The 18,045-nt window shown below is 41.9% G+C and overlaps 1 protein-coding gene across 15 annotated transcripts in view; it reads left to right on the plus strand.

Annotated features, from left to right (window-relative positions):
• AFF3 (ALF transcription elongation factor 3) overlaps positions 1-18,045 on the plus strand; it is a 685,346-nt gene that overhangs the window by 549,050 nt on the left and 118,251 nt on the right. For 14 of the 15 annotated variants that reach the window (XM_049856158.1, XM_049856156.1, XM_049856165.1 and 11 more), the window contains one exon: positions 3,431-3,471. In XM_049856158.1, the coding sequence (XP_049712115.1) occupies positions 3,431-3,471 (41 nt within the window). The remainder of the gene's footprint in view (positions 1-3,430; positions 3,472-18,045) is intronic. The other variant, XM_049856153.1, reaches the window with a different exon arrangement.

Consider the following 18,045-nt stretch of genomic DNA (forward strand, 5'->3'; position numbering starts at 1 on the left):
TTCATAGGGGGTAAGTTTATGTGGGCCAAATGGTATGGACCTTAAGTTTAGTAACACTAATGGAAGCACTTGGGTCCAAGACAAATGTAAAGAGGAGGACAATTTAGCTAATTGGCCTTTAATCACTCCATTTGTCCTCTCAACTAGATCAGACAATTGGGGATGATGTGGGCAATGAAGTCTCTGAAAAATAGGAAAAACCTTGCATAGGTCTTTTATAATCTGTCCTGTTAAATGAGCACCTCGACCACTGCAAAAACCTTTGGAGCACCCCAATAGGATTCATATCCACCATTGATTTCTTAGCCACAAAGGAGGCAGTTGCATTTCAACTAGGGAAGGTTTCTACCCAATGTGAAAAACAGCAAATCATCACAAAAAAAAAAAAAAAATTGTCAAGTCAATTCCAACTCACAGAGACCCTATAGGACAGAGTAGAACTGCCCCATAGGGTTTCCGAGGAGCAGCTGGTGGATTTTAACAGCCGACCTTTTAGTTAGCAGCCAGGCTCTTAACCACTGCACCACCAGGGCTCCATAAGGACATATTTATAGCCATTTGGAGGGGGAAGCTGTATAAAACCAACTTGTTGTTCCAGCACAGGTCCAACAGGCAGAGGGAACCTTCCAGGAAGCGGTTTATATGCTCTGCTGGAATTAAATTTGAAGCAGATTGAGCAATGCTTTGTAACATGATTGGCAACGCTCCAAAAATGTCCCCACCAATGTTTTCATAAAATGTCAATTAGTTTGTCTCTTCGCAATGATGGTTTGCATGGAGAGTTCAAGCCAAGGGAACATGCAAAGATTTTGGGAGGACCAGCTTGTAGATATGGTGTCCAAAACCCTGATATGATATGACCCAAATCGCTCTTCCCAAATCTTGATATCCCAATTTAAATGTCATCTCTCCTTTTCCCAATGGTCATTTTCCTCCTCAAGGGCCACGTTTTGATGACTTACAAGGTTATGCCACATAGCCGTATTAACAGTATTGTCTTGTACAAAAGTGTCACCCTCCTCCCTTAAATCTGTACTGTGGCATTCATGACCATCATCAGACATAGACACAGCATGGAAATGGGTGGAGGACACCTGTTTGATGACTTTATCAGCTAAACTATTTCCTTTGTCCGAGAGACTCCTTTTGATTGATGGGCCTGTATTTTAATTGCCGTGACTGCAGAAGGAAGCAACAAAGCTTCCAAGAGATTGCCCACTAAGGGACCGTTTTTGATTTGGGTCCCAGACGAGGTGAGAAAGCCCCTGTGTTTCCAAAGCATTCCAAAGTCATGCACATCTCCGTGGGCATACCTCAAATCTGTATAAACAGTTACTGACTGTCCAGAAGCCAACTTGCAGGCTTGAGCAAGCACGATCAATTCAGCCTGTTGGGCAGAAGTGACCTCAGGGAGGGGGCAGCTCTCAAAGACTTCAGTAGAGGTAGTCATGGCATATCCACCCTGGCACTAGTTTTTTTTTTTTTTTTTTTAATGATAATTAGTTTTTAAATAGGAACCATCAACAAACAAATGTAAATCTGCATTGTCAAGTTTCCTGTAAGTCAGGCCTGATAGTTAGAAAATGATCTGTTGAATCAATGCAGTCATGAGGTGGTCCTCCCTCCTCATCAGGCAAAGGCAAAAGGTAGCAAGATTTAATGCCAGAGCAGTGCGTAGACGTATGTAAGGAGCAGCCAGCAGGGAAGCCTTTTAAGAAGTCATTCTGTTGGCGGAAAGATGTTGGGTTAAGCAAGAGTTAAGGATGACAGAAACTGCATGAGGGACATACACATCCAGTTTGTTACCCAATACGATATCAGCAGTAGTTTCCACCAATTGGGCAGCGGCTGCAACTGCAAGATGGATACCCTCTGGCTATGGGGTCCAACTGGACACGGTAATATCCAGCTGGCCTCTTTTGTCCCTCTTGTTTTTGGGTAAGGAATCCCAAGGCATTGCCATCCACTTCATGAACAAAAAGGGAAGAGTCAAGTGCATAATTAGGGAAACCCAGTACAGGGACATGCAGTAATGATTCTCTTAATCTGGGGACAGCATCCTCCCCTTTGTCTGACAATTGAAAGGGCTTTGTTTCTGAGTTTTTCAAATATTTACATAGGGGTTGGGCTATCAGAGAAAAATTATGTATCCAAGTACAAGAATATCCACAAAGACCCAAAAACTCTCTCAATTGTCTTTTTCTCTGTGGCATTGGAAAAGCCTCCTTTTGCTTTGGATCTTTTGAGATACCATATGCTGATATGATATGACCCAAGTATTTAACAGAGGGTGGGGCCAGTTGGAGCTTTTCCTTAGCAGTCTTGTGACCTCCATTAGCCAATGAGTTAAAAAGATAATGCTATCCTTTAGGCAGACTTCCCCAGTCAGGGAACATACAAGTAGATTGCCTACATATTGAAGCAAGGTAGAACCATGGGTGAATTGCAGGGATTGCAAATCAGCATGTAAAATTTGAGAGAAGTAGTTGGGGCTTTTGGTGAACCCTTGGGGCGTGACCGTCCAATTGTGTTGTTGGTCTCACCAAATGAAAGCAAAAAAAAAAATACTGACTATCTGGATACACTGGGATGCTAAGGAAAGTGCTGCATAGATCTACTAGAGTAAAATAGATCACTGTCAAGGGGGCATTAGGTAAAAGCAAAGAGGAATTAGGAACAACTGGGAATATAGGGACTACAATGTGGTAAATTTCCCACACATCTTGAACAGATCTCCAACCTCTGTTGTTTGCCTTCCATACTGGAAAAACAGTAGTGTTACAAGGGATAGTACATGGAATGAAGAGCCCGATAGCCAGGAAGCCCTGTATGATTGGAGCGAGTCCCTCCTTTGTCTCTGTTTGTAGGGCATATTGGAGTACCTTTAGCAAGGGTTTGGAGCTATCGATCATTAGTATACCTAAAACAAATCAGTAATTCTGAAATATCTCCAGATTCTTGGTCACTGTTCGTATTTCCAGTTGTGGAGACTTTTTCAATAAATCTGAAAACCAAGAAAACCAATTACACCTTCAATGGGAAAAAAGCTACAAGGGAATCAGATTTTTTTTTTTTTTCATACAAGAAAATAGAATAAAGCAATAGTAAAATGTATTTGAGGGATTAAAACAAAATAGCTCTGATCTTTGCTGGGTTTCCTGAGACTTGTTAAGCATCACCTGTGTCTCACCTGTCACGTACTTGGGGCCTCCCCAGGCTTGCCCGCTGGAGGCAGGTGTGCACCAAGTCTTCAGTTAACTTGTCCAGAATGTTCATTTCCTAGCATGACATGTGCTTTACTATGTTGCTAGTAGTTTAAAATTTGGCCACATGACAAAACTATGTGTAACACAGGTTCCTTTAAAGTGTTGATTGAGCACATAATTTAAAAGTCAGAATATTAAATAAACATCTCTGCCTTTTCTTCCAGCAGGCAGCACAGAGAACTGCTCTCCGCACTCTATCTGACAGGTACATTTTGTCATTTTTATGAACTATAAATTGCTTTATGAAACGTTGAGCCCTATTTATTGTGGCATATAATTCATAATCAGATTTTGTTCCTAAAGTATCTGTGAACTGGGATGTTAAACATTTTGCATGCTTGGATTTGTCATGCATGTGTGGGGTTTATTACTGCAAAAATCGCCTTGTTGTGTTTCGCATAAAGTATGAAGAATCCCTTGTTGTGCAATGAAATAAGAGACAAGAAACTTGGAGGAAAAGGCCTGAGTGGTACAGTAAATTCTGAACTTTAGAATTGGTTGAGATCTGAGCTCATTTTTCAGCAATAAATACTTCATTTATTTTGAGGAGTTTTCTTCACCCTTTTTCCATATCATTTCACTGGGAGCTATCTCTCTTTTGATGAGATTCTCTCTTGAAATACTTTATGCACATAACCCATCAATTCAGGGCCCTGCATGCCTGACTTTTTGCTCTTTGCTTTGGCTTGTTTCTTCTGACTTGTGTAATTGAATGAGATGCATAAGCCTAATCACTGAACACAGACGTCAAACTGTATTTCATATCCTGTTTTGCCTAAAAGGTTGTACAAAGATAGTTGAACAGGGAGAGATAATGTTAACTTTGTAGAATAGAACAGACCCTTATTTGTTTTGGTTTGGTATTCGTTTTTTCACATACTAAGGTTGGGGGGGGTGTGTGTGGTGTGCACACGCGCACACATGTATGCGTGTATAGGCATGTGCGTGTGTGTGTGTGTGTTGAAGAACTGTCAGAAGCCACTGTTTCTCTCCACAAATAGGTATTTACAGTGTTAGAAACAGCTGGGGGAAACGTTCCCCGTGCCTGGCTGGAAGCCACCTCACTACTGTCTAGCTAACCTTCACCTCCTCCCTTCCTCCTCAGTCCTTTCTTTGTGCAATGAGCAGTAATTGACTGTGTAAACCAGCTCAGTTCAGTGCTTCTCCAAGGTAAAACTTGTCACTTAAGAGGAATTATCAGGTGTGCATGGGTGAAGAGCCTGTTCTCTATGGCAACAGGCTGAGCCTGAGTATTTTTATTTCAATTGAGAAGCCTTCCCCGTGACAACCACACAAGTCTGCACACTCTGAGATGGGCTGCCACGTGATCTTCTGGAATTGCTTCTGGGATTTTCACAAAAGCTGGTAACTGTGCTGCTTCTGAGTCTGTTGGTAGAAGGAGGAGAGACTCTGGATCAAAACACATTCAGAATCTGACACAGTAATTCCTTTCACATACATATTTCTTTTTCTCCTTTGCCTGCTCTTCAGTAAGTGATTCCCTCAACAAAATGTACTGAGAAGCGAGGGAAAGCCCTTGCTTTAAAATATTATGTCGTTGCTAGTGCGTACAAGATTTCTTTTTGCAGTGAGGAAAATGTATTAAAATTAGATGATGGTGATGGTTGCACAACTCTGCAAGTATACTAAAAAGCCTTTGAATTGTACACTTTAAGTGGGTGAACTTTGTGGTATATAAATTATATTTAAATAAATCTGTTTAAATATATATGTATATGTGTACCCAAACAACCCTGTGCCGTCACATATACATATATATATAACGTCATATATGTGTAGTCATTATGTCTATAGTAGAATGGATCAAAACCTACTTTAGGAAAATATAGACTCTGCTTGAAGATATGATTGCAAACACAAAGACAAGTCATCTTAAACTAGGACTTATATATTCTAAGGCTTCCTCCCAAAAAATGCATAGTTCTGTCCTGAGTAGGAAATGTGGATGGATTTTAATGATGAGCAATACTGTCCCTGTGACTTTTCTCTAATGTTGTCTCCAAAATTCCAAGTCCAATTAGTTAGTTGTCTAGTAAATTAGCATTGTAACACCTGCTGATTATATAACTGCTAAGTGCAGAATAATGAGCCCTGGTGGCAAAATGGTTAAAGTGCTTGGCTGCTAACCGAAAGGTCAGGGGTTCAAACCCACCAGCTGCTCCAAGAGATAAAGACGTGGCAGTCTGCTTCCATAAAGATTACAGCCTTGGAAACCCTATGGGGCAGTTCTACTCTGTCCTGTAGGGTTGCTATGAGTTGGAATGGACTTGATGGCAGTGGGTTTAAGTGGTGAATACTGTGAGAAAAAAAAAAAGTCCATTCCCTACCCAGACACCAAAGTTCCCATTGTCACTACTCTGCTTATACATCACTCATCATCACATGTAATAGGGCACTTCCTCTTAAATCTAATCGTCTTTCTGTTCAGAACTGTGGGGATTTTTTCCACAAAGAGTTTTCAAAGTAATGAGTTTATTTTGTCGTACTATTTTAGTAATTCAGTTGTGTAAATCTACTTTCTCTGGGTTTTTTCAATTCTACATTTTCCACTTTACACTAATTTTGGGCCACAGGGGGTATTTTCTGTAAATGAGAAGCATTTGTTATCATTGGGAGATACGATTTAGAGCCCTGTTCTTCAAAATAAAGAGCTCTAAAAATTGGACTCCCATTTTCTAATTTTTTTTAATTAGAGAATGCTAACTTATCAAGCAACAGATGCCATTTTATATCAGATAACTTCTTCCTATGAATAACCCAATATTTTCCAAAAAAATGATCAGTGATTGTCTGTATCAGACCACTGCATGACCAGTCCGATATTCTGTCTGTCAGTGGAAGCTCACGGGTAGGAATGGACGCAAGTAAAGATTCCCCCATATTATGACCTTCCCAAGGTGGGAACCTCACCCCAATATCTCTGGCTTCTTATAGCCTGATATTAATCTATTACACATTCATTTATATAAACTATCCTGGTTTCCTAAACTATTTTTATTTTCAGCCTATTATTAACCCTTGATAAAAAAAAAAAAAATTCCATAAAGATTAAGCAGGATTTTCATTTTTATCCTGAGGGGTGGGGGAGGCATTTTTCAGACCTCAGAGCATGCTCCTGGGTTCCACAAATCTGGAGTTGGGTGGAAAAGCCTGTGTTCACCCTAGCCATACCACTACGGGTTCCTTGATCAGAGCGTGCCCCCTCTTGGGTACCGTCCTTCACAGCTTCAGTATCCTCCAAGTTTGCTCATCTGTGGGTCCATGTCACTTCCATTTAGCCTCAAAACTGCCTTGAATACCCCGTGATCACAAGAACGTTCTATTCAAGGATAGAGCTGTTTTGTTTCAGGATGTATGACTTGATGAGACAGGAGTTTGCTGACTTGGTGGTTTGTGGGAGGATGTGAGTTTACATTGTTGAAAGCCAGCTGTTGTCTGTTTTTCCATAAGAAATTCTACCTTAAAGGCCTTGAGACCTGACCTGATGAAACCATTATAAGAAAAAGGAATCGCGTTTCCTGCTGCCTTTTAGAGGGCAGATGGAAATCTCATCCTTCTGGGGTATCAGAGGTTGGAAATGTCTAGCAATCTTTTTAAGGTCAATCTTGACTATCTTTTCATTTCCCCAGAATTTCCTTGTTTATTTCTAATTAGATATTACAGTGGAAATCCCGTGTCTTGACAGTTAAGACTGTATGCTTTTAGAAATCTCAGTGAGTCTTCTGTACTCAGTGCACCATCTTGGTAAATTAAAACCAGTTATTTCCGTTACCTAAATTAAACTAATCATCTTTGGTCACAACCAAGGAAAACTTCTTGTCTTGTTTGGTTTTGCCTGACAAATGGGATTATTTTATGGTTCAGGGCAAAAAAAAAGTGTATCTCAGATCAAAACTGCATCACAGTGGCAAGGCAAAGTGAGACTGTGGGCTTCAACCGGGCTAACTTGTACCAGTTGGTTTTGCTGAAGAATAGAGTGCCCTACGATGATTGGAGAAGTGTTGTATGAGGATGGGAAGGGCACTTTTTTGTTCTTTTCTCCTCCTGATTGTTAAAATTTTTGCGTCCATCTATTCAAGAGCCTTAATGGCACAGTGGTTAAGCATTCGGCTGCTGGCTAAAAGGTTGGTGGTTCCAACTCAGAGCCACTCTACGCGAGAAAATGTGGCAGTCTGCTTCTGTAAAGATTTACAGACTTGGAAACTCTATGGGGCAGTTCTACTCTGTCCACTATAGGGTCGCTATGAGGTGGAATCGACTCAACTGTAATGGGTTTTGGCTTTGAGAGTGAGCTAACCTACCAGAGGCCTGCTAATGCTCCCCCCCCGCCCCCCCCCCAAAAAAAACAGGAGACCAGGGCAGGAGGAGATGGCCACATTCTTGGCAAGTGTCTTAGTCATCTAGTGCAGCTATAACAGCAATATCATAAGTGGATGGCTTTAGCAAAGAGAAATTTATTTTCTCACAGTCTGGTAGGCTAGAAGTTCAATTCAGGGCATCAGCTCCAGGGAAGGCTTTCTCTCTGTTGGCTCTGGAGTAAGGTCCTTGGACTAGGAGCTTCTCCACACAGGAACCCTGGATCCAAAGGACACGTTCTGCTCCTGGTGCTTCTTTCTTGGTGGTATGAGGTCCCCAACTCTCTGCTTGCTTCTCTTTCCTTTTATCTCTTGTGAGATAAAAGGTGGTACAGGCCACACCCCAGGGAAACTCCCTTTACTTTGGATTAGGGATGTAGCCTGAGCAAGGGTGTTATGTCCCACCCTAATCCTCTTTAACCGCAGGCAGAGATTATGATTTATAACACATACGAAAATCACAAAATGCAGGACAGCCAACAATACTGGGAATCATGGCCTAACCAAGTTGACAAATATTTTGGGGGGACACAATTCAATCCATGACAGCAAGGCACACAAGCCAACTACAAGAAAATCTCAGTTTGCAAAAGGGCATGATCCTTCTTACGTTTTCATCCCTGAAATGTGCCTCTCCAATGTTTTTCTTCTTACAGCTTATTGTTTTGGATGTGAGTAGAGAGAGAGAGGCAGGGGAAGAATAGGAAAAAATGGGCCTGAGGTTCATTTCTAAAGGTGTGTCCGTTGTAGACGTGCTGGGAAAGCTGCCGCTTCTCCAGTAATGGGGAAATATGCAGAGTGCTGTTAGGAAGGAGGAAGGATCTGTGTGCGGCATGCCTCTGAATACAATTAACTTCCATCATAAGTAGTAAATAGTAGATTGTTGTTGCGTGCAATCAGGTTGATTCCAACTCACAGTGACTCTACAGGACAGAGTAGAACTGCCCCATAGGGTTTCCTAGGCCGTAATCTTTACGGGGGTAGGACATAGCGGTGATCAAAGAAAGGATTCGTGTGATTTATCAAGCTGGGCAACTGCATCTGCAGAGAAGCTGGAGGTCAATCTTGAAATCTAGGGCAAGAGAAGCTCCAGGAAATTGCCAGGCCTAGGAAGTTAATCATACCCTTGGACTGCTCCCATCTGTCTCAGCGACAGAGCTGCAGCCAAGCCAGCAGGCATGCTTTATAGCAGCAGATCAGGAATTAATATTTTCTGTGAAACCTCAGGCCTCATTTGCTGTAACTTGGGTTTTACAAAAATGGAGCATAATTTTGTATGAATAAATCACATTCCCCTAGAAATATGAGAGGCTGGAAAAAACTCTGCCTGATTAAAAAAAAAAAAAAAAAGGACCAGCAAGCATGGCCACATGAAAACAGTCGTTAGAGCGATGACAGTCGCGGGCACGAATAGCCGTGTGGTTAAATCGCGCGTGTAATCGTCTCATGAAACGTCAGCCCGCCACGCCAAAAGCCTACGTTTTTATGGCCTTTGCGAGGCGGGATCAGACTGTAGCCTGTCTGCCCATCTGGCAATCTCTCAGGCCAAGATCCATTTGTACTGAAATCCAAACAACTGGCATTGATTTATTCACTTATTCCACAAATATTTATTGAGCACACGCGGCGTGCTCGGGCAGGCGCTGTGGCGGGGGTACAACCTGGAGCAAAGGCAGCAGGTGCCTCGGCTCTGGCTTCCCAGCCCCGGGGCGTCGGCTTTGCAGGCACAAAGGCCTCGCCGGCTTGTAGGTCGGGCCCTCGGTCTGGCCTGCTCTCAAATAAATCTCACGTGTCAAATCTCTTTCGGGTGCATGTCACGAAACTAAGCAAACGAGGAAGCGCCTGAAATGAAGAGGGTTTCACTTCCACGCAGGCGGAAGAGTGGGAGGTGGTCTGTGCCATAAGGTGAGCCTGGAAGCGGCCCCGGAGGAAGAGGGGGGCGCAGGGTCGGCGGCTGAGGGGCGGGGTGGGGCTTTCTGCAGCTTCGTCCTCCTGAGACTCCATTACGTGCGCCGACGTCAGGAGACGCCATTACGTGGGCTGACGTCAACAGATGCCAAAACGTCGGCCGACGTCAGCAGAGGCCGTTACGTGGGCTGACGTCAACAGGCGCCGCTAAGTGGGCCGCCGTCAGCAGAGGCCGCTACGTGGGCCGACGTCAGCAGAGGCCGCAACGTGGGCCGACGTCAGCAGAGGCCGCAACGTGGGCCGACGTCAGCAGAGGCCGCAACGTGGGCCGACGTCAGCAGAGGCCGCAACGTGGGCCGACGTCAGCAGAGGCCGCAACGTGGGCCGACGTCAGCAGAGGCCGCTACGTGGGCCGACGTCAGCAGAGGCCGCAACGTGGGCCGACGTCAGCAGAGGCCGCAACGTGGGCCGACGTCAGCAGAGGCCGCTACGTGGGCCGACGTCAGCAGAGGCCGCTACGTGGGCCGACGTCAGCAGAGGCCGCAACGTGGGCCGACGTCAGCAGAGGCCGCAACGTGGGCCGACGTCAGCAGAGGCCGCTACGTGGGCCGACGTCAGCAGAGGCCGCTACGTGGGCCGACGTCAGCAGAGGCCGTTAGGTGGGCTGACGTCCGTAGACACCGCAACGTGGGCAGACTTCAGCAGTCGCCTTTATGTGGCCCGAGGTCAGCAGAGCGGAGGAGAGTGTGTTGCAAGGAGCTACCAGTACAGCCACCGCCCATCTGTCAGTTTGTCCTTCTGTGGTGGCTTATGTGTCGCTATGATGCTGGAAGCTATACCACTGGTGTCTTAGTCATCTAGTGCTGCTATAACATAAATATCACAAGTGGATGGCTTTAACAAACAGAAATTTATCCTCTCACAGTCTAGGAGGCTAGATGTCCAAATTCAGGGTGTCAGCTCCAGGGAAAGGCTTTCTCTCAGTCGGTTCTGGGGGAAGGTCCTTGTCATCAATCTTCCTCTGGTCTAGGAGCTTCTCAGCACAGGAACTCTGGGTCCAAAGAACACACTCTGCTCCCAGCACTGGTTTCTTGGCGGCATGAGGTCCCCCTGTCTCTCTGCTTGTTTCTGTCTTTTATATCTCAAAAGAGATTGGTTTAAGACACAACCTAGATTGAGTCCTTTCTCATTAACATAACTGCTGCTAATCCCACCTCATTAATGTCATGGGGGTAGGATTTACAACACATAGGAAAGTCACATCAAATGACAAAATAGTGGTCAGTCCCACAATACTGGAAATCATGGACTAGCCAAGTTGACACACATTATTGGGAGCGACACAATTCAATCCATAACAACTGGTATTTCATATACCAGCAGGGTCACCCATGGTGGGCAGGTTTCAGCAGAGCTTCCAGACTAAGACAGACTAAGAACAAAGGCCTGTTGATCTACTTCCAAATATTAGCCAATGAAAATCCTATGGATCACAACAAAACACTGTCTATAGATAAAGTGCTAGAAGATGACCCCTCAGTTGGAAGGTACTCAAAACACACAGTGGTTGCCACAATAAATTCCACCATAGCAATGATTGTGAAGATGACGAAGGACCTGGCAGTGTTTTGTTTTGTTGTACATGGAGTTGCCATGAGTGGAAGCTGACTAGACAGCAGCTAACGATAACACTACCACATAGTGTAGTTTTCTAGACAATGTTTTACCCAGTCCTTGAGTTCGTAGAAAGTCTCAGTTGCCATTCACCACTAATAGTTGGTTCCTTTTTTTATATATATATACTTTTTATTGTGCTTTAAGTGAAAGTTTACAAATCAAGTCAGTCTCTCACACAAAAACCAATATACACCTTGCTACATACTCCCAATTACTTTCCCCCTAATGAGACAGCCCGCTCTCTCCCTCCACTCTCTCTTTTCATGTCCGTTTTGCCAGCTTCTAACCCGCTCCACCCTCTCATCTCCCCTCCAGGGAGGAGATGCCAACATAGTCTCAAGCGTCCACCTGATCCAAGAAGCTCACTCCTCACCAGCATCCCTCTCCACCCCATTGTCCAGTCCAATCCACGTCTGAAGAGTTGGCCTCAGGAATGGTTCCTGTCCTGGGGCAACAGAAGGTCTGGGGGCCATGACCACCGGGTCCTTCTAGTCTCAGTCAGACCATTAAGTCTGGCCTTATGAGATGTTGGGGTCCACATCCCACTGCTCTCCTGCTCCCTCAGGGGTTCTCTGTTGTGTTCCCTGTCAGGGCAGTCATCGGCTGTAGCCGGGCACCATCTAGTTCTTCTGGTCTCAGAGTGATGTAGTCTCTGGTTCCTGGAGCCCTTTCTAACTCTTGGGCTTGTAATTTGCCTTGTGTCCTTGGTGTTCTTCATTCTCTTTTGATCCAGGTGGGTTGAGACCAATCGATGCATCTTAGATGGCTGCTTGCTAGCATTTAAGACCCCAGATGCCTCTCTCCAAGGTGGGATGCAGAATGTTTTCTTAATAGATTTTATTATGCCAATTGACTTAGATGTCCCCTCAAACCATGGTCCCCAGATCCCTGCCCTGCTACACTGGCCTTCGAAGCATTCAGTTTATTCCAGAAACTTCTTTGCTTTTGGTTGAGTCCAATTGTGCTGACCTCCCCTGTATTGTGAACTGTTTTTCCCTTCACCTAAAGTAGTTCCTATCTACTATCTAATTAGTAAGTGCTCCTCTCCCACCCTCCCTCCCTCCCCCCTCTCGTAACCACAGAAGAATGTTTTCTTCTCAGTTTAAACTATTTCTCAAGTTCTTATAATAGCGGTCTTATATAATATTTGTCCTTTTGCAACTGACTAATTTCACTCAGCATAATGCCTTCCAGGTTCCTCCATGTTATGAAATGTTTCACAGATTCCTCACTGTTCTTTATCGATGCGTGTATTCCATTGTGTGAATATAGCATGATTTCTTTATCCATTCATCCGTTGATGGCACCTTGGTTGCTTCCGTCTTTTTGCTATTGTAAACAGTGCTGCAGTGAACATGGGTGTGCATATATCTGTTCGTGTAAAGGCTCTTAATTCTCTAGGATATATTCCAAGGAGTGGGATTGCTGGATCGTATGGTAGTTCTATTTCTAGCTTTTTAAGGAAGCGCCAAATCGATTTCCAAAGTGGTTGTACTATTTGACGTTCCCACCAGCAGTGTAGAAGTGTTCCAATCTCTCCACAGCCTCTCCAACCTTTATTATTTTGTGTTCTTTGGATTAATGCCAGCCTTGTTGGAGTGAGATGAAATCTCATTGTAGTTTTGATCTGCATTTCTCTAATGGCTAATGATCGTGAACATTTCCTCATGTATCTGTTAGCCACCTGAATGTCTTATTTAGTGAAGTGTCTGTTCATATCTTTTGCCCACTTTTTAATTGGGTTATTTTTCTTTTTGTAGTTGAGTTTTTGCAGTATCATGTAGATTTTACAGATCAGACGCTGATCAGGAATGTCATAGCTAAAAACATTTTCCCAGTCTGTAGGTAGTCTTTTTACTCTTTTGGTGAAGTCTTTCAGTGAGTGTAGGTGTTTGATTTATAGGAGCTCCCAGTTATCTAGTTTTTCTTCTACATTCTTAATAATGTTTTGTATACTGTTTGTGTCATATATTAGGGCTCCTAACATTGTCCCTATTTTTTCTTCCATGATCTTTATCATTTTAGATTTTATATTTAGGTCTTTGATCCATTTTGAGTTAGTTTTTGTGCATGGAGTGAGATATGGGTCTTGTTTCATTTTTTTGTAGATGGATATCCAGTTATGCCAGTACCATTTGTTAAAAAGACTGTCTTTTCTCTCGTTTAACTGTTTTGGGGCCTTCGTCAAATATCAGCTGCTCATATGTGGATGGATTTATGTCTGGATTCTCAATTCTGTTCCTTTGGGCCATGTATCTGTTGTTGTGCCAGTACCAGGCTGTTTTGACTACTGTGGCAGTATAATAGGCTCTAAAATCAAGTAAAGTAAGGCCTCCCACTTTGTTCTTCTTTTTCAGTAATGCTTCACTTATCCGGGGCCTCTTTCCCTTCCATATCAAGTTGGTGATTTGTTTCTCCATCTCATTAAAGAATGTCGTTGGGATTTGGATTGGAATTGCATTAAATGTATAGATCGCTTTTGGTAGAATAGACATTTTTATAATGTTAAGTCTTCCTATCCATGAGCAAGGTACGTTTTTCCACTTACGTAAGTCTTTTTTGGTTTCTTTCAGAAGTGTACTGTAGTTTTCTTTGTATAAGTCTTTTACATCTGTGGTAAGATTTATTCCTAAGTATGTTATCTTCTTGGGGCTACTGTAAAAGGCATTGATTTGGCGATTTCCTCTTCGATGTTCTTTTTGTTGGTGTAGAGAAATCCAACTGATTTTTGTACGTTTATCTTGTACCCCAATACTCTGCTGAACTCTTCTATTAGTTTCAGTAGTTTTCTGGAGGATTCCTTAGGGATTTCTGTGTATAAGATCATGTCATCTGCAAATAGAGATACTTTGACTTCTTCCTTGCCAATCTGGATGCCCTTTATTTCTTTATCTAGCCTAATTGCTCTGGCTAGGACCTCCAACACAATGTTGAATAAGAGCGGTGATAAAGAGCATCCTTGTCTGGTTCCGGATCTCCATGGGAATGGTTTCAGGCTCTCTCCATTTAGGCTGATGTTGGCTGTTGGCTTTTGTACAAATGCCCTTTATTATGTTGAGGCATTTTCCTTCTATTCCTATTTTGCTGAGAGTTTTTATCATGAATGAGTGTTGAACTTTGTCAAATGCCTTTTCTGTATCAATTGATAAAATCATGTGATTGTTGTCTTTCGTTTTATTTATGTGATGGATTACATTAATTGTTTTTCTAACGTTGAACCATCCCTGCATACCTGGTATGAATCCCACTTGGTCGTGGTGAATTTTTTTTTTTTTTTTTGATATGTTGTTGAATTCTATTGGCTAGAATTTTGTTGAGGATTTTTGCATTTACGTTTATGAGGGATATAGGTCTATAATTTACCTTTCTTGTGGTGCCTTTACCTGGTTTTGGTATGAGGGGTATGGTCGCTTCATAGAATGAGTTTGGTAGTATTCCGTCCTTTTCTATGCTCTGAAATACGTTTAGTAGAAGTGGTATTAACTCTTCTCTGAAAGTTTGGTAGAACTCGCAGTGAAGCCGTCTGGACCAGGGCTTTTTTTTGTTGGGAGTTTTTTGATTACCTTTTCAATCTCTTCTTTTGTTATGAGTCTATTTAGTTGTTCTACCTCTGTTTGTGTTAGTTTAGGCAGGTAGTGTGTTTCTAGGAATTCATCCATTTCTTCTAGGTTTTCAAATTTGTTGGAGTACAGTTTTTCATAGTAATCTGATATGATTCTTTTAATTTCAGTTGGGTCTGTTGTAGTATCGCCCATCTCATTTCTTATTTGGGTTATTTGCTTCCTCTCCTGTTTATCTTTTCTCAGTTTGGCCAGTGGTTTATCAATTTTGTTGATTTTTTTCCAAAAACCAGCTTTTGGTCTTGTTAATTCTTTTAATTGTTTTTCTGTTTTCTATTTCATTTAGTTCAGCTCTGATTTTTATTATTTGTTTCTTCTGGTGCCTGTGGGTTTCTTTTGTTGCTCTCTTTCTGTTTGTTCAAGTTGTAGGGATAATCTTTGATTTTGGCCCTTTCTTCTTTTTGGATGTGTGCATTTATTGATATAAATTGGCCTCTGAGCACCTGTTTTGCTGTGTCCCAAAAGTTCTGATAGGAAGTGTTTTCATTCTCATTGGATTCTGTGAATTTCTTTATTCCATCCTTAATGTCTTCTATAATCCAGTCTTTTTTGAGCAGGGTATTGTTCAGTTCCCAAGTGTGATTTCTTTTCCCTGCTTTTCCTGTTATTGATTTCTACTTTTATGGCCTTATGGTCAGAGAAGATGCTTTGTAATATTTCAATGTTTTGGATTCTGCTAAGGCTTGCTTTATGACCTAATATGTGGTCTATTTAGAGAATGTTCCATGTGCACTAGAAAAGAAAGTATAGTTGGTTGCTATTGGATGGAGTGTTCTGTCTATGTCTACGAGGTCAAGTTGGTTGATTGGGGCATTTAGATCTTCCGTGTCTTTATTGAGCTTCTTTCTGGATGTCCTGTCCTTCACTGACAATGGTGTGTTGAAGTCTCCTACTATTATTGTGGAGCTGTCTATCTCACTTTTCAATGCTGATAGAGTTTGTTTTATGTATCTTGCAGCCCTGTCATTGGGTGCATAAATATTTAATATGGTTATGTCTTCTTGGTATATTTTCCCTTTAATCATTATATAGTGTCCTTCCTTATCCTTTCTAATGGATTTAACCTTAAAGTCTGTTTTGTCAGAAATTAATATTGCCATTCCTGCTCTTTTTTGATTGTTGTTCGTTTGATATGTTTTTTTCCATCCTTTGAGTTTTTGTTTGTGCCTCTAAGTCTAAGGTGTGTCTCTTGTAGGCAGCATATAGATGGATTTTGTTTTTTAATCCATTCTGCCACTCTCTGTCTCTTTACTGGTGCATTTAGTCCATTTACGTTCAGGGTAATTATGGATAGGTATGAATTTAGTGCTATCATTTTAATGTCTTTTTTTGTGTGTTGTTGAGTTTCTTTTTCTCACTTGATTTTAGGTGCTGAGACTTTCTTTATATACTGTCCTTTCCTCATATTTGCTGTTGTTGATTTTGTTTCCGCTGAGTATTTTTCCCTTGTATTTTATTTTGATGAGTAGGATAGTTTGTCTCCTTTGTGGTTACCTTATTATTTACCCCTATTTTTCTAAATTTAAACCTAACTTTTATTTCTTTGTATCTCCATATCTTCCTCTCCATATGGAAGGTGTATGATTACATTTCTTAGTCCCTCTTTACTATTTTAATGTCGTCTTCTTTTATATAATAACATCGCTGTTACCCTGTTTTGGGCTTTTTTTTTTTTTTAATAATCTTGCTTTGTTTTTTTTTGGATTTCCCTGTCTGGGTTGACATTTGGTTGCTCTGCCCAGTGTTCTAGTCTTGGGTTGATACCTGATATTATTGATTTTCTAGCCAAAGAACTCCCTTTAATATTTCTCGTAGCTTTGGTTTGGTTTTTACGAATTCCCTAAACTTGTGTTTATCTGGAAATGTCTTAATTTCACCTTCATATTTAAGAGACAGTTTTGCTGGATGTATGATTCTTGGCAGGCAGTTATTTTCCTTCAGTTTTTTAAATATGTCATCCCATTACCTTCTTGACCTGCATGGTTTCTGCCAAGTAGTCCGAGCTTATTCTTACTGGTTCTCCTTTGTAGGTGACTTTTTGTTTATCCCTAGCTGCTCTTATAACTCTCTCTTTGTCTTTGGTTTTGGCAAGTTTGATTATAATATGCCTTGGTGACTTTCTTTTCAGATCTACCTTATGTGGAGTTCGTTGAGCATCTTGGATAGATATTTTCTCATCTTTCACAACATCAGGGAAGTTTTCTGCCAACAAATCTTGAACAATTTTCTCTGTATTTTCTGTTATCCCTCCCTGTTCTGGTACTCCAATCACTCGTAGGTTATTTCTCTTGATAGAGTCCCACGTGATTCTTAAGGTTTCTTCATTTTTTTTTAATTCTTTTATCTGATTTTTCTTCAGATATATTAGTGCGAAATGATTTATTTTTTAGTTTAGAAATTCTAGCTTCTACTTGCTCAATTCTGCTCCTCTGACTTTCTATTGGAAACCCTGGTGGCATAGTGGTTAAGTGCTACAGCTGCTAACCAAAGAGTCAGCAGTTTGAATCCACCAGGCGCTCCTTGGAAACTCTATGGCACAGTTCTACTCTGTCCCATAGGGTCACTGTGAGTCGGAACCGACTCGATGGCACTGGGTCTTGGGTTGGGACTTTCTATTGAGCTGTCTAATTCTGTAATTTTATTGTTAATCATCTGAATTTCTGATTGCTGCCTGTCTATGGATTTTTCCAGCTTATTAAACTTTTCATTATGTTCCTGAATAATCTTCCTAATTTCTTCAACTGCTTTATCTGTGTGTTCCTTGACTTGTTCTGCGTATTGCCTCATTTCCTTCCTGATGTCTTGAAGGGTTCTGTATATTAAACTTTTGTATTCTGGCTCTGGTAATTCCGGGAATGCACTTTCATCTAGAAGATCCCTGGATTCTTTGTTTTGAGAGCCTGTTGAGGTGATCATGGTCAGTTTATGTGACTTGATTTTGGCTGTTGTCTCCAAGCCATCTATAAGTTATTGTATGAGTTTATGCTTGCTTACTGTGTCATAGCTTCTTGCTTCGTTTTGTTTTGGTATGACCCAGTGGGTTGCTTAAGTGAGCTAGCTTGATTATTTTTGCCTTTAGAGCTCTGATGTCCTGTCCCCAGATGACTATAGCTGTTATACGGTATATCAGTCTAGGAGTCCATTCAGTCTTCTTGTATGAATTCAGCTCAGGTTTCCAGGTAGCTGATCATCAAGTGT

This window comes from Elephas maximus, chromosome 17 (assembly GCF_024166365.1).
Source record: "Elephas maximus indicus isolate mEleMax1 chromosome 17, mEleMax1 primary haplotype, whole genome shotgun sequence".
NCBI lineage: Eukaryota > Metazoa > Chordata > Mammalia > Proboscidea > Elephantidae > Elephas > Elephas maximus.